Source organism: Muscardinus avellanarius (assembly GCF_963383645.1).
Source record: "Muscardinus avellanarius genome assembly, chromosome: 7".
NCBI classification, from domain to species: Eukaryota; Metazoa; Chordata; class Mammalia; order Rodentia; family Gliridae; genus Muscardinus; species Muscardinus avellanarius.
In genome coordinates, this window is record NC_137793.1 from 56,386,199 (window position 1) to 56,402,257 (window position 16,059).

The window sequence follows — 16,059 nt, forward strand, 5'->3', positions numbered from 1 at the left end:
AACCACTTCTGCTTTCAAATAGGGTAAGTTCCTTTCATTCCTCTGGTCAGTGGGTCCTGGGTTCTTGCCTTCTGGATTCTTGCCTCTGGCTTCTCTGTTATCAAAATGTGTGGCCGTATCAGAGTTGCCTCCGGATGACCAGGTCATCCGCTAGTTTGGAGAAGGGAGTAGAGACATTTCTCTTGTCCATAACCCCCATTCCCAGATGTTGATTGAGATAATCGGGAATGCCTGTTTCCTATTCTTTGTTCTCACCCGCAGACCAGACATGGCAAGCCAGAATTCCAAAATAATGGGTCACTGTGGCCCAAAAACAGAACTCTGGATTTTAATACCCTGACCAGGATCAGCAACTTTTGTAAGCAGTCTAATAAATGTTTGGAAGCCCTTTATGTCCAGGCCTTTTTTTTTTCCTGTTGTCCCATCCCTCTGACCATTCTCCCTCATCAGCCACCATTTTGTAATGGTGTGGTCATGACCTGGTAATGTCACAAAGTCACCATCTTGGTCACCCCATTGTGGCAGTGCATGGTCACCAGCTTGTGACCTTTCTGAGTTGCAGACACCACTTTATGAAGACCCTGATTCCCAGGATCTCTCCTCACCACCCCCAAACACCAACCTACCTTAGGACAGCTTTTCACTCTAACCCACTCCTCCCCTTTCTGCCATTCTTCCTTAAGGAACCAACCCTTACCTCCCCCTCGTTTTCCCCTGTAAACTACCATGCCCGCTTCAAGCACTCACCTTCTTTTTTTTTCTTTTAACAATTTTTTTATTGAACATAAATAGTATACATTTAAACTATTTTTGGTGCCCTCTGCCCCCCGTCCCCATTTTCCCTTCCCCCCTCCCACCAATGGTTGTCCAGGTTGACCATGTCTTATTCATAATTTTATACATGTTCAGATATAGACCCTCATAATCAAGATCAGCCTTCCTCCTCTCCTATCTTTCCGTTCAAACTTTGCTGATATTTCCCCTCCATTATCTGGAGTTCCACTGGTATCCTCTGTGTTTCCTAGTTTGGGCATATTAGAGGAAACATATGTACCTTCTCCTTCTGTGCTTGGCTGATCTTACTTAACATAATGTTCTCTAGGGCTTTCCATCTTCTTGCAAATGATATAATTTTGTTCTTTATGGCTGAATAGAATTCCATTGTGTGTATTTTTCAAAGTTTTGCTATCCATTCATCTGTTGATGGAGATCTGGGTTGGTTCCATATTTTGGCTATTACAAATTGAAGCACTCACCTTCTATCTTTGTCCCACTCTGCGAAGTGGCCAGTGCAGAAGGCATAGTCTGCATCCATGTCCCTTTTTTCCTCCCAGACTTTGCTCAAATTAAAATAAAACTGGGTTCTTTTTTCACCAATCCATTTGGTTTTATTTAAAAATTCAAATACATTGTGCAAACGTACAATCTCATATGGCGGGATCTTCATGTTATTTTGTTTATTTATTTATTTATTTATTTTGTGGTACTGGGGTTCCTGGAAGCCCTTCTACCTCCAGGCTACACTCCCAGACCTATTTTATATTTTTGAAACAGGGTCTCTTATGCCAGCACGGCTGGCTTCGAACCTGCGCGATCCTCCTGTCTCTACCTCCCAAGCACGGGGATTACAAGCATGTATCACCATGCCTGGCTTCATGTTATTTTAACCTCTGCCTTAACTCCAGATGAATGGGATCATATTGTAAAGGCTGCCCAAGAATGGGTGGACCAGGCTCTTTTAACTACCTATGGGAGCAGCTGTGGTACCTTCTGAAGATCCCCACTGGGAATATTAGCCATCCCCAAATGGTGAGGGTGAAGGATTAAAAATAAAAGACCATATGATACTATGCCTTCTCAATAGCATGTGGGATGCTTCTCATAAGGCAGTTAATTATGATAAACTTAGAGAAATCACCCAATGTACAGATAAAAACCCAGCCATTTTTCTTAATTGGCTTTGCTTTTACCCTCTATAACTGCTTAGATCCATCTAGTGAGGCAGGATATGTAGTGTCAGCAACCCATTTCATTGGGCAATCACCCCAGCTGGGTCATCACCCAATATCACTAAAAGGCTGGGATGGTAGGTTGGGTCACTCCCTTTCCCCACAGGATCCCGCAGTGGGGACAAGAAGCAAAGCCCCGGAAGCCAGAGAAGAGATGCCATGAGATTCCCAACATCACAGGGCAGACTCCAGAAGTCATGACACTCCAGATGTCAAGAGAGTATAAGCATTTTCATGCCTCTAGCTCCACCCCTCCTCACTTCTTCTCTGCCACATGACTCTGCTGACCATGACACTACTGCTTGGTCATTGGTCCCTTCCCCCATGGTTGGCAGACTTTGCCCAAAGGTGCCAGTTGATTTAAGAGGCCTTTAATAACTTGTCTGGTTCTTGCCTCCTTTGCAACCCCAACTCAATTTAAGTGTTACACCAACTATATGCTACTTGCAAGAAACTCACTTTATATTCAAGGACATTCATATACTAAAGGTAAAGGCATGAAAAAGATATACTGTTTAACAAACACCAAAAAACAAGAAAGGGTAACAATACTCATATCTGTCAAAACAGATTTTAAGCTAAAACATATCAGAAGAGACAAGGCTAGGCATTTCTTATTAATAAAAGGAACAATCCAACAAGAAGATATAATACAGTAAACACATATGCCCTAAACATGGGTGCACTCACTTTTGTAAAACTCTCTGGGACATCATGTCTCAAATAGACCCAAATAAAATAATATTGGGAGACTTCAACACACCACTCATGCCAGTAGATCGATCCTTCAGATAAAAGTTGAGTAAAGACTCTTCAGATCTAAAGAACACTATAAACCAAATGGACCTATAGATATATAGCAAATATTTCAACCAGCAATGGATAAATACACATTTGTCTCAGTTGTCCATGGAACCTTTTCTAAAATAGACCATATTCTGATCCACAAATAAGCACTAGAAAATAAAAGAAAATGTAAGATAATTCCTTTCACCTTCTCATATCATAACAGTATAAAAGTAGAAATCAACAACAGAATGACCAAACGAAATTACATAAATACATGGAGACTGAATAATACACTTTTGAATGAGGACCAGCTCAGAGAGGAAATAAAGAATGAAAATACTTCTTGGAGTTAAACAAAAATAGAGACAAGATGTACCAAGATCTATGGGACACTTTGAAGGTAGTGTTGAGAGAAAAATTATAGCACTGAGTGCCCAGAAGAAAAACAGAAAGTCACCAAATAAACAACCAAAAGACACATCTCAAGGATCTAGAAAAACAGGAATAGTCTAATCTCAAATCCAATAGAAGACAGAGAAAAAATCAGTGAAATAGAGAATACAAAGCATCAAAAAAAAGTTGTTTCTTTAAAAAGATTGACATGATTGACAAACCCCTTACCAACCTAACCGAAAAAAGAGAGAATCAATGCAAATGATTAAAACCAGAAATGAAGAAGGAGACATCACCACAGCGAGGAAATTCAGAAGATGATCAGAAACTATTTTGAAAATTTATACTCCAATAAACTTGAAAACATTAATGAATTGACAGATTTCTAGACAATGCAACTTACCTAAATTGAACCAAGAGGATATAGAAAACCTAAACTGACCAATAGCAAGAAAATTAATAGAAACAGCAATAAAAAGTCTGCCTATAAAAAAGTCCGGGTCCAAACTGGTTTCCAGCTGAATCCTACAAAACATTAAGACAAGATGCAAACCTAATACTTCATAAGTTATTCACCAAAATTGAAAGAGATGTAATTCTTACAAACTCCTTCTATGAGGCCAGTATCACATTAATACCAAAACCAAATAAACATCCCTCACAAAAAGAAAATTTCAGACTAATATAATTGATAAACATAGATGCAAAAATTCTAAAAATCCTAGCCATGCACATTTAAAACCACATCAAGAAAGTTGTATACTATGACCAAGTTGGTTTCATTTCAGGAAAGCAAGATTGGTTCAACAACAAATTGTTCGCCACATAAATAGAACTAGGGACAAAAATCACATGATCACCTCAATAGATGCTTAAAAAGCATTTGGCAAAATCCAACACTTATTCATTCAATATGGCAGAATCAGAATAGAAGGAACATACCTCAACATCATTAAGGCAATATACAATAAACCCTAAGTCAACATCATATTGAATGGAGAAAACACTCAATATGTAAGAATTTTCTTTAAAATCAAGAACAAGACAAGGATGGCCACTATCACTTCTTTTAAATATAGTCCTTGAGACTCTTCCCAGAGCAATAAGACAAGAGAAGGATATAAAAGGAATTCAAATAAGAAAAGAAAAATTAAAGTCATCTTTATTTGAAGATGTCATGATCCCGTGTATAGAATCCCAAAAAAACTCAGCCAAAACACTACAAGAGCTGATCAACAAATTCAGCAAAGTAGTGGAATACAAAATCAACCTTAAAAAATCAGAAGCCTTTCTATATACCAACCACGAATCACTGAGAAAGAAATCCAGAAAACAATCCCATTCACAATAACCTTAAAACAAATAAAATACCTAGGAATAAACCTAACTAAATAGTTAAAAGACCTCTATGATAAAATTTATAAAACATGTTAGAAAGAAATTGAAGATCTCAAAAGATGGAAATATCTCCCTTGCTCTTGGATAGGCAGAATAAATATTATCAAAATGGCCATTTTATCAAAATTGGTCTACAGAGTCAATACAATCCCTATCAAAATACAAATGTAATTCTTCACAGACATAGAAAAATTAGTCATAAATTTTATATGGTGGAACAAAAGGCCCAGAATAGCCAGAGCAATTCTCAACAATAATAACCATGCAAGAGGCATCACAATTTCTGACTTCAAAGTAAAATACAGAGTTATAGTTATAAAAACAACATGGTATTGTCACAAAACAGGCATATAGACCAATGTAACAGAATATAAAATACAGAAAAAAATCCACACACTTATAACCAATTGATTTTCAACAAAGGTGCCAGACATATTTATTGGAGAAAAGACAACCTCTTCAATAAATGGTGTTGGGAAAACTGGCTATACAGTTGTAGAAAATATAGAACTAAATAACCATTACCTCTCAACCTGCACAGGAGATGGATCAAAAACCTGAAAGTTAGACCAGAGACTGTGAAGCTACTAGAGGAGTGCACAGGTCCAACACTCCAATAAATAGGTACAGGTAGAAACTTCCTCAGCAAACCCCCTATAAGTCAGGAAATTAAAACAAGAATTATTAAGTGGAATGGCATTAAACTAAGAAGTTTCTGCACTTCAAAGGGAAACCACCAAGAGTCTAAAGAGAATACCTACATAAAGGGAGAAGATCTTTGCCTGTTATTCCTCTGATAGAGGACTAATAACTAGAATATAAATACAAAGAATTTTTAAAACTCTACACTAATATAAATACAAAGAATTTTAAAAACTCTACACTAAAAAAAAAAAGAAAGAAAAAATGGGCAATTGAGGGAGACATACCTCCTGAGAGTCTGGCTGCATCTGTTGGGTCTGCAATGTGAGGATCCCCACAGCATGTCACTTCTGTCCCCTGGTCTGTGCAGTGTCCGCCTGGCTAGCCATCAGAGCCCTGACTTGGACCTGTCTGATTGGCTGGAACTTGTCTGGCCTGAACCTGACTGGCCTGAACCTGTCTGGCCTGGACTGTCTGGCCTGGCCTGGGCACTGCCTGTGCCAACTGGCCACAGCTTCTGGACCGGGTCTGGAGAAGCCTGCAGTATTTCTGCCAGGGCAGGTGATGCTAGGCTTCGGCCAGGGATCCATGCTGCTGGGCATCCCCATGGGACACTCATATCAGGCATACTTTCTTTTTTCTACAAATAAACCAACTTTAATAGATATTATTTTGTATTTATATAGTGCTTTCTTTTATAACCTTAGATGCTTTACAGACTTTCAAAGAGTATTTCTATGGGAAAATCTGCAGTGGATTGAGGCTCCTGAGTGCCCAAAGACCAGAAAAAAAACTTTGATTCTTTAGAGTCACTATTTCAGCAATTCAAGGAGATATTGTAGAAGCTAAGAAACAACTAGATTTATCAGAATATTTGAAAAAACTCAAAGGTGACAATTTTTTCCAGGTTCCCAAAGGCAAAATAATGAACACACACTGAAAAATTATCTTACTTTCTCATTTTACTGTTCATAACCATGCAGTCTCATCTTGCTTATACTTAAATTTTTTTTTTTTTTTTTTTTTTGGTGGTACTGGGGTTCCTGGAAGCCCTTCTACTTCTGGGCTACACTCCCAGACCTATTTTTACATTTTTTTTTTTTATTTGAAAGCAGGGTCTCCTAAGCCAGCGCGCGCGGCTGGCTTCGAACCTGCGCGATCCTCCTGTCTCTGCCTCCCAAGCGCGGGGATTACAAGCGTGCGCCACCATGCCCGGCTATACTTTAAAATTTGAACATTTACTATGGCAGTAAATTAGGCAGTACAATATAGTTGACTCTATAATGCTTCACAGTTAAACCCATCATGCTATAGTACTAAAAGATTCATTTAGAAATCAAAATTTTTGTAATACGTTGAATAAAATGAATCACTAGAAAGATAGTGACTTACCAAGGAAATAAAATGTATGTAAGTATGTGTAAGAAAGTCACTAATTTGAATGAGAATTACTATTCTCATGGTAAAGTACCACCTGTTTTTGTTACTATAGCTCTGTATTATACTTTGAAGTCAGAAATTGTGATGCCTCGTGGCGGTGCTTGGCCAGACCCGCTAGCTGGCGGGGCGCTCGGAGCCACCCTCGAGCCGCCTGGGAGCCGGCCGCGGCTGGGGAGCGGAGCGCCTTTGTGAGGCTGAGACGGCCCTCTTGAGGACCCCAATCCTAAGGACTTATTTCTCATTCCAAAACACATCATGGCGGAGCCAGACTATATAGAAGATGACAATCCTGAACTAATCAAGCCCCAGAAACTGATCAATCCTGTCAAAACATCCCGGAACCATCAGGACCTGCACAGAGAGCTCCTCATGAATCAAAAAAGGGGTCTTGCCCCTCAGAACAAGCCAGAATTGCAGAAGGTGATGGAAAAGAGAAAACGGGATCAGGTAATAAAACAGAAGGAAGAAGAAGCACAAAAGAAAAAATCCGACTTGGAAATAGAACTTCTGAAACGGCAGCAGAAGCTGGAGCAGCTTGAACTTGAAAAGCAGAAATTACAAGAGGAGCAAGAAAACGCCCCAGAGTTTGTGAAAGTGAAAGGCAATCTCAGGAGAACAGGGCAAGAGGTGGCCCAAGCCCAGGAGTCCTAGGCCCAGGCTGCCCAGAGACCGGCGTGTCCTCGCCATTGCCTCCTCTAGGAGCTGTGTCTAGGTGCCTCCTCTGTGCTTCTCAGGGGCCAGAGCCCCGGGAGAGATTCCAGCCAGCCAAGAGTCTTGACTAGAAAAAGGATTTGGTTTGATTTTCCTGCAATCTGGGTGGATCAATTATCTCTGACACCTACAGTTCCCATTCGCCAAATGAAGGACTCTGACCAGCACCTAAGTTGGAATAATGGATAATGGACCTGTGTTCATAGACTAAGACAAAACCAAACAAGAAACAAAAAGAAAAAGGAAGAGGACACAGGGATAAAGTCCTGAGAGTTGCACTACTCAGTTTTTCTTCCAATCCAAGTTTGATGGAGCCGAGCTTTTTTTTTTCCTTTTAAAAACTAAAAGAAAATGTGTTGAATTCTTTTGGCTACCTAATAAATACATAGATTGCATAGAAGTTCATTTAATCTGTTACATCCAATATTTGTAAATTTTTTTTGAGAATCCAGAATTTTCTCATTCAGTTCATACTTTCACCCATGTTAGAATTAATAGCAGAGAATGTTAATGTTCATGGTGAGCACAGTAGTCATCTTGGCACTAAAATTCAGAAATAGAGGAATAAGATTTAAAAGCATGTAAATATCCATATTGATCTATTTTTTGGTTTTTTTTTCTGTGTGTGATTTATTTTTTTCTAGTCTTTATGTAAACAGCAGTATTGATTGCACTTCCAAGAAGGTACATCATGTTAATTCATTTATTGCTTTGATAACCAGTAGGCTTTTGGTTCAGTTTTATTTTTAATTTTTTTTTGCTGAGCTAGTCCTTTTAATTAAATAATTCCTTGTTCCTTTGGAGAATGGGGTTCGTCTGGATAGCCCAGCTTCAGTGTCAAAACAAGAAGGTCCAGCATCTTTCAGTTTCTCCTGGGAGCATTGCAAGCCCTCAGGAGCTGGCCGATGAGGTCTTCTTTAGGTATTTTAATGTGAAACAAAGTATAGATGGGTCTTAAGGAAAATTTTATAGTGTTTGTACATTTTAACTATCTTCAGAATTCAAGCTTTGAAAAGTTTTGATTCATGATTGTGTATTCCTTTACCTTTTTTTTTTTTCTTTCTCATTAAGAAAGACTAATTCACCACTCTCAGCGTGGTGCTGTTGGTAAGGATGATATCGATGACTACTATATCACCTCTCTCAGGAGAGGCTGGGGTGCAGGGAGAGGAGGCGCAGTCTCCTCGTGCTAGCTTTCATGCTGTTCAAGAGATATCCAAGTTACAAATAACAGCAAAGGTATTGTGCAGAATTAATTTTATAGTGCTGGTATGGAAGAATCTTTGTGGATTTAGTATGTTCTTCATAGAGATGATTCAGCCAGTAATTTCTACATTGAAGACTTCTCATACTTTTACAACTCATAGGAAACTGGGTCCAGAACTTTGGGGTCCTTAGTTAGCACAGTAGCATTAGCTTCCTGTGGGAAAGCTTTAGTTTTAGTAGTTGACAGGCTCTTATTCAATGCTTATGTGAACAAGATAAAAAGTAAATGGATGATAATATACGGCTAGTTAGAGAAACATATTAGTTGATTATACCTGAAATGGATTGTCTCATTAGCAAGTCCTATTTAAATAAACTATGACCTGCTTAAGATAAAATGTTGCTCTATAATAGCTTGCTTTTTGAAGATTGGAACGGAGACTCTTCATTCATCATTTCTTCCTTTTGAGAGAAGAAAAGTGAGGTAACTGGTCATCCTGAAAGAGCATATCTGATTGTACATTGATTAGAGTTCTTTTCTTCCTGTATATGGACAAGTGGTGTGATATGTAAGTGAAAATTCAAGACTGGCTCATATCTTTTCATCTGAATGGATGTTAGTTCTGGAGATCTGTCTCCTTGAAGCAGCTCTCCACTCGACACAATTCTCAAGGGTCAGATCAGGCGCCTTTAGAAGGACCAATTCTGTTCTTAGGACTTTCCTGGGATTCATTCATCACTGAAAACCAATTTAAAAAGCACTTTCTTCCTAATCATACTCAGATCTGGATTATTTGTAGTTATACCACAAGGTCTGGCCAAAAGAAGACATGTAAATAGCCTAAAGTGATGGGTAATGATACTAGTGGAGTAGACAGGTAGCTGACACTCCTTGAAGTTGTCTGATCAGCTGGGCTACACGCCCAAGTTTAAAAAGGGGGTCACTCTCTTTCTGCACCTGATCTGTACGGTCTGATCCCCGAGGACCCATGAACATCTGAGCAATTTTGTGCTTTGAGCCACTTTTTGACAAAAATGGCTCCATTTTTCCATTTTGTGATTTTCTTAAAATAATTTTCAGTGTTTTATAGTCTCCTAGTAGTAAAGTAGTCTTGCTTTCTAAGCTATAACAGTTGACTTTATTCTTCTACTCTGAAAAATATCTTGCCTTGTTTGAGTGTATATAACATATATATAAAGGGAGCCTTAATGGATTTGTTTTCATAATTTAATATTTTTTGTATTTGCTCTTGTACAATTGTTTTTAATGGAAAGTATTACAGAATCAAGGGTGGAATTCTTAGAACCAAAGTTATTCTTAATAAAAATCACCACATGCTTGGACCATGAAAAAAAAAAAAGAAAGAAATTGTGATGTCTCTTGCATGGTTATTATTGTTGAGAATTGCTTTGGCTATTCTGGGCCTTTTGTTCCTCCATATAAAATTTATGACTAATTTTTCTATGTCTGTGAAGAATTACATTTGTATTTTGATAGGGATTGTATTGACTCTATAGATCACTTTTGATAAAATGGCTATTTTGATAACATTTATTCTGCCTATCCAAGAGCAAAGGAGATATTTCCATCTTTTGAGATCTTCAATTTCTTTCTTCCATGTTTTATAAATTTTATCATAGAGGTCTTTTAACTATTTAGTTAGGTTTATTCCTAGGTATTTTATTTGTTTTAAGGTTTTTGTGAATGGGATTATTTTCTGGATTTCTTTTTCGGTGGATTCATGGTTGGCATACATTATAGCAAATGCTTCTAAATAGAGAAAGCTTTTAAAAGTAATGCATTAAACAGAAGTTTGACAATTTAGTATGAACCCAAGGAGGAAAATACAGATTACTTGCGATATATTGTGCATTAATATATTACTATCGATATGAAGACATGTGCAATTTTGTGTTTCCCTTGTGAGGCTATTTCACTTCACTGTCTCTGTTACTGTGTAGAGTTACCTCAATTCTAAGTGGCCTAAATTCCTTCTATCATGAGTGTTTTTCAGAAAATTCTGTAGGTCTGGTTTCTGTGTTGGATAATGAATATTTCTTAAGACTAGATATTCTTGTTTTTAGCTGGGCATGGTGGTTCATGCCTGTGTTTCCAGTGCTTGGGAGGATGAAACAGAAGAATCACACATTTGAAGCCAGCCTCAGTAATTTAGCAAAATCTGTTTTTAAAAAAGGGGGAAGGCTGGGGTGTAGATCAGAGATGGAATTCCCCTGAGTTCAACCCCAGTACCTAAAGAAAAAAAAGATATTCTTCAACAATTTTTCTTAACTTTGTTTTTTTTCCTTTAAGCAAATACCAGTATCCATTTTTGCAATTTGGAATATCCTACAACTATACACTTAAGGGATTGCATGAATGGTGATTAAGTGCATATCTATGCCTGCATTTTTAGAAAAAACAATATCTTTATGTTTCCTTGAGATTTATATGAACACATAGCCATTCATTTACATGTACCAGTTTCTCTCTCTCTTTTATTTTTCATGGAACTAGGGATTGAACTCAGGGGCATTCTTCCTCTGAGCTATACTCCCAGCCCTAATTTTACTTTTTATTCAGAAAAAGGATCCCACTAGGTTAATGATAGTCTAACTACTGGCTGAAATTGTCCTTGAATCTGTGGTCTTCTTTCAGCCTCCCAAGTACTGGGATTGCAAATGTGTGCCACGACGCCTGGGTTACTAGTTTCTTAAAAACACAAAATGCTTATTTTTCCCCTAGGGAAACTATTTAAGAGCCAATTAAACTATGCCATAGAATATTTATATTTAATATGATTATATGTTTCAGAGAAAATGTAAAATGTTGTAATTATGTATGTACAATATAATTTAATGCTAGTCTGAAGATTACTTATAGCTTGAGGGAAAGGTATGAATAAAATTTTAGTTAAATAATCTTTTAAAAATGAACAATTAAATTGAATAGACACTTCACAAAAGAAGAGATACAAATGGCCAGTAAAACATGAAAAAATGTTCAACTTCATTAGCAAGGGATATGCAAATAAAAACTACACTGAGATTCTATCTAACCCCAATCAGAATGACAAGTATAAAGAAGCAAACAAAACAAAACAAAACAATAAATGCTGGCAAGGATGTGGGAAATAGGAACTCTTCTACACTGTTGGTAGGATTGCAAACTAATTTAGCAGCTATGTAGATTAGTGTGGAGATTCCTTAGAAAACTGGGAATGAATCCACCATATAATTCAGCTATACCACTTCTGAGTATCTTTCCAAAGGGGTTGAAATCAGAACTCTAGTAATATATGCATACCCATGTTCATAAAAGCACAATTTACAATAGCCAAGTTATGGAACCAACCTAGGTACCCATCAACTAATGAATGGATTACAAAATCATGGAAAATACACACAGCAGAATTCTTTATTCAGCAATAAAGAACAAAACTATATAATTTGCAAAAAAAAAAATGAAAGTACTTGGAGAATGTTCTGTTAAGTGAGACTAGCCAGTCACAGAAAGTGAAGGGTCATATGTTTACTCCAATATGCACAAGCTAGAGAGTTATTGAGATACCAGAGGGACTCCAGATAATGGAGGAGAAACCTCACTGGAGCCAGAAAGGCGGTCTAATGGGAGGGGAGAGGAAAGAATGAGGTTCAATAACGGAAATACTACCTTTGGCTATGTATACATATGTGAATATACCAACATAAATCCCAGCACTCTGAATTGGCAAGGGGGAAGTGGAGAGGTGGGAAGGGGGCATCAGGTGCTGTGTGCATGTATGTCACTGTCAACATTATTTACATTATGATGTGAGACTAAAATGCACCAATAAAAGCATAGTAAAAAAGGTTCCTAATCAATTTTCTTCTTATGGAAGAGAGATGTGGAGATCTCTCCTTTACTTCCTTCCCTTAGATATTTTATGATGAAGAGTCTCTATGGCAGCTATCTTGTGATCATGAGGGGAAAAAAGCACTACTTACAACCAAAACATTCTAGCTGATTTTGAAAGTTTCCCAGAGACAATGAGAACTAGGACTTGAAAGATGATGGGATTTCAGTGGCAGAAATGACATAAAAGTCAGGCAGACTTCCTATTGGAGGTTTAAACAATGGTAATGGAATGGGAATTTGTCTGATCATGTGGCTGATGGTGCGGGGACTGCAGGCTGCTATAAAAAAAAACATCAACTGGAATTATTGTGCTTTTCTTTGAACTCATGGTATTTAATCTCTCTATGTGTTTGGGTTTTACAAATGTTAATTTTTATGCCTTTTTTTTTTTTTTTTTTTTTTAGTATGATACTGGAGATGGGACCTATGGCCTCATGCATGCTAAGCAAGCACTCTACCACTAAGCTATGCCCCACCCCCACATACAGATTCTTGTCTATAGGAGGAGAAAATTGGTTGGCTCAAGTGCTGGAGATACAAGAGGACAGAACAGTTTTGCTCTAGCCCTTGATCTCCTGGCTGACCCTACATGCGTGAGCTGCAGTGTCAGGGAGAGTGGCTGCAGGAACTGCCGTAATGGGGTATTCTGTGAGTCCCACCAACAGGATGTCTCTGGTTTTCAGGCAACTAAATGTGACAGAAAGGGAGAGACTTTCTCTGAGACTGCGGAGCTGTGGTGACATTGATGTTATTAAGCCACTGCTCCCTAGGGATTCTCTTACAGCTGCCTGGCAAGGGCACAGAGGGAAAGACTACACAAACTTGAGACAGTCCCAAGGACACAGAAACAGCAGCATGAGAAACTTGGAGGGGAATATAAGCCTTTTGTTCCCCAGGTAGCAGGCAGCCTGATTGTACGAAATGACAGTTATTACATACAATTAGTGTTTCTATTGGTGTCCTCTGGCAAGTGAGTTCATCAGGACTGCTCAAACTCAGCACTACTGACTGACACCTTGGGCCAGATAAATCTGTGTTGGGTATAGAGAGTTGTAAGAAGTGTGTGTATTTAACATGTTATCTGTCATTTAGGTCTTTTCACTTAAAAAACACAAAGCTTCAGTGAATCCTTTCCAAGTTTAATTTTATTTAACATCTTTATTTTCTTGGGACAATTTCCTAGACATGGAGTTGTTTGGTGCAAGAATGAGTTGAGTGGTGAGATTTAACTGCTTCAATCAGATGAAATATTTCACTACTTGTTATCTCATAGCCCAAGGAAAGGTAGAGTTCTATAGGTTTAAAATTTAACCCTATTAGTTCAAGTTGCCAAATCTTGGAATTAGTCACCAGATAAGCTGCTGTCAACCTGAGAACGAGAGATTAGACATGAAAAATGATGCATTTCACCACTTAAAATATTCTTAGCTACAAAATAGTGCCGTCAAATGCCCTTAATGAGGAATTCTGATGAATTGTTGTACACTTTAGGGTACAGTATATACTAACTCTCATAACTGATCAAAACAGACATCTGGGATCTCTTTGGAACTTCAATGGCAAGGAATGCCATAGCAAATCTTTCTGAACCCCATAGATCCTGGGCAGATACACTCTCACTACATAACATAGTATATTTTCATGAGAGTCATGGAAATCACTTAACAACTGCCAGAGGATTTAGTTACAGCCTCAAGATTGCTTTCCAGCCATAAATGGATGTTTTGCCTGTCTGGAGCCCTCTCAGGACCAGACAGTATCTGTAGAAGAGCCAACTAGGGCAGGGAGGTCCTTCTGTACATGGTGCTTGCTGTTGCATGCCTGGTCCAAAGCTTGCCATGTGTCTTCTGTCCTTTTCATCCCCTGCCTGGATGGATGCCCTTATGCTACCCTTAATTTTTTCATCTGCTACTGGTTATCTGATATGAGTGTAAAGCTGAGTGAACAATACAGTTGTACCATGGATATTTGCTTGGGCATTTATTAGTCATCTATAATTTACCATGGCTGAGCCAAACCTTTTTTAGCAGGTCAAATAAGACCCAGCATACTTCCATGACACATGCATTATGCTGAGAGAGTCATAGAGGTCTATCAGTGATGAGAAGACTGGGGAGTAATCTTTGACAAGGGCATGTCCAGGGAGGGGCTATAATTCTACTGTGGTGTAGTGAGGATGAAGAGATAGACCAAGGTGGAGCTTTTGGAAGACAATCACACTAAGATGACTGTGGAACAATGGGTTGGGAACCAAATCGAGGGAGATGGAGGGCTGAGAGACTCAATCTCCTGCAGCTCACAGTCTTCTGATCTCATCATTGTAGGTTCTATCTGTGCTCTCTAGAAGCAATAAAGACTCTGGTACTTTTAGTTTTTCAGAGTGCAATACAAAAACTTCCCCAAATCTCTATTCTTTAGACAACAGTGACTCACTGTTTGGGGTAGTTTTGCACTACCCTATATTCAGGCACAGACTATAATTTTGGTTTCATGATACTAGGGATGCAGCCTAAGTAGGTTTTCCTGGATCTGAGTTAGAAGACATTCCATTTTTACACTGCCCAACCACCTCATTTTTGTCCTTTCTTGTGGAATCTCAGGGGGCCTGCAGTCATGGGAACAAAGCAAGGACATTTTTGAGGGGAGTTTTCTATTCAGAGAGCTCAGGCATGTGTAAGTGGTAGGAGAAGTGGGATGGTTTTAACAGGCTAGATCCAGGAGAATATAGGAAGAGAGGGTTTGGAACTTAGAAGGGAGATAAAGCAGCCCCAAATATAAATTTGGCCTTCCTGGATATTCCTGTGGAGTATTGATTATGTTGCCAACTAAGTTGTTCTGGCTGTTTATTTTTCTTTCTTTCCTTTCTGTGTGTATATGTGGGACACTGGGGATTGAACTCAGGGGCATTCTGGCTCTCAGCTACACCCCCCAGCTTTTTCTTTTTAATTTTTGAAAAAGATCTTGCTAAGTTGCTGAGGCTGGCCTCAAACTGTGATCCTCCTGTTTCAGCCTCCCAAGTACTAGAATTACATACATGTGCCATAGTGCCTGGCTTGTTCTAGCAGTTTCAGTGGGCATTCTTACTGCTGTGATCCAATACCTCACACACAAAACATAGAAAAAGAAAGATTTATTTGCTTATGGGTCTAGAATTTTCAGTCCAAATATATAGTCCATTTACAATGGCCGCCAAGCAGGAGCTGAGGCTACAGGTCCTTAGGGCATGATGATGGGAAGCAGAGAAAAGGCAAGGAACATTTGGTACCCAAGGTCATACCCCATGGACCCACCTCCGAACAAGGCTGCCTCCAGAGCATGAGGTCTAAGGGACATTGTACTTCCAACCCACAATACTAACCAACAGGAAATGAGGGTACTGCATTTTTTCAAAGGCAAATAAGTTTAGCAACCCACACTTGTAGTCTGATTACAGTAAATTCTCACCCAAATCATTATGTCTTTTCTTTTCTAAATTTTTTTATTGGTGCATTGTAGTCATACATCCTAATGGAGTACAAGATGGTAGAGGCATAATGCATACATCACCCAATTAGCTCTTACACAAATCCCACCCCA

The 16,059-nt window shown here is 38.6% G+C and overlaps 1 protein-coding gene across 1 annotated transcript; it reads left to right on the forward strand.

Moving 5' to 3' along the window:
- Positions 1-6,911: 6,911 nt before the first annotated feature.
- LOC308264806 (protein FAM107B) lies at positions 6,912-7,322 on the forward strand (the record flags this gene model as incomplete). The annotated part of the gene is made up of 1 exon (XM_080698321.1): positions 6,912-7,322. The coding sequence occupies exon 1, from the start codon at positions 6,927-6,929 to the stop codon at positions 7,320-7,322; it is 396 nt and encodes a 131-aa protein (XP_080554447.1). The 5' UTR covers positions 6,912-6,926.
- Between the last annotated feature and the right edge of the window lie 8,737 nt (positions 7,323-16,059).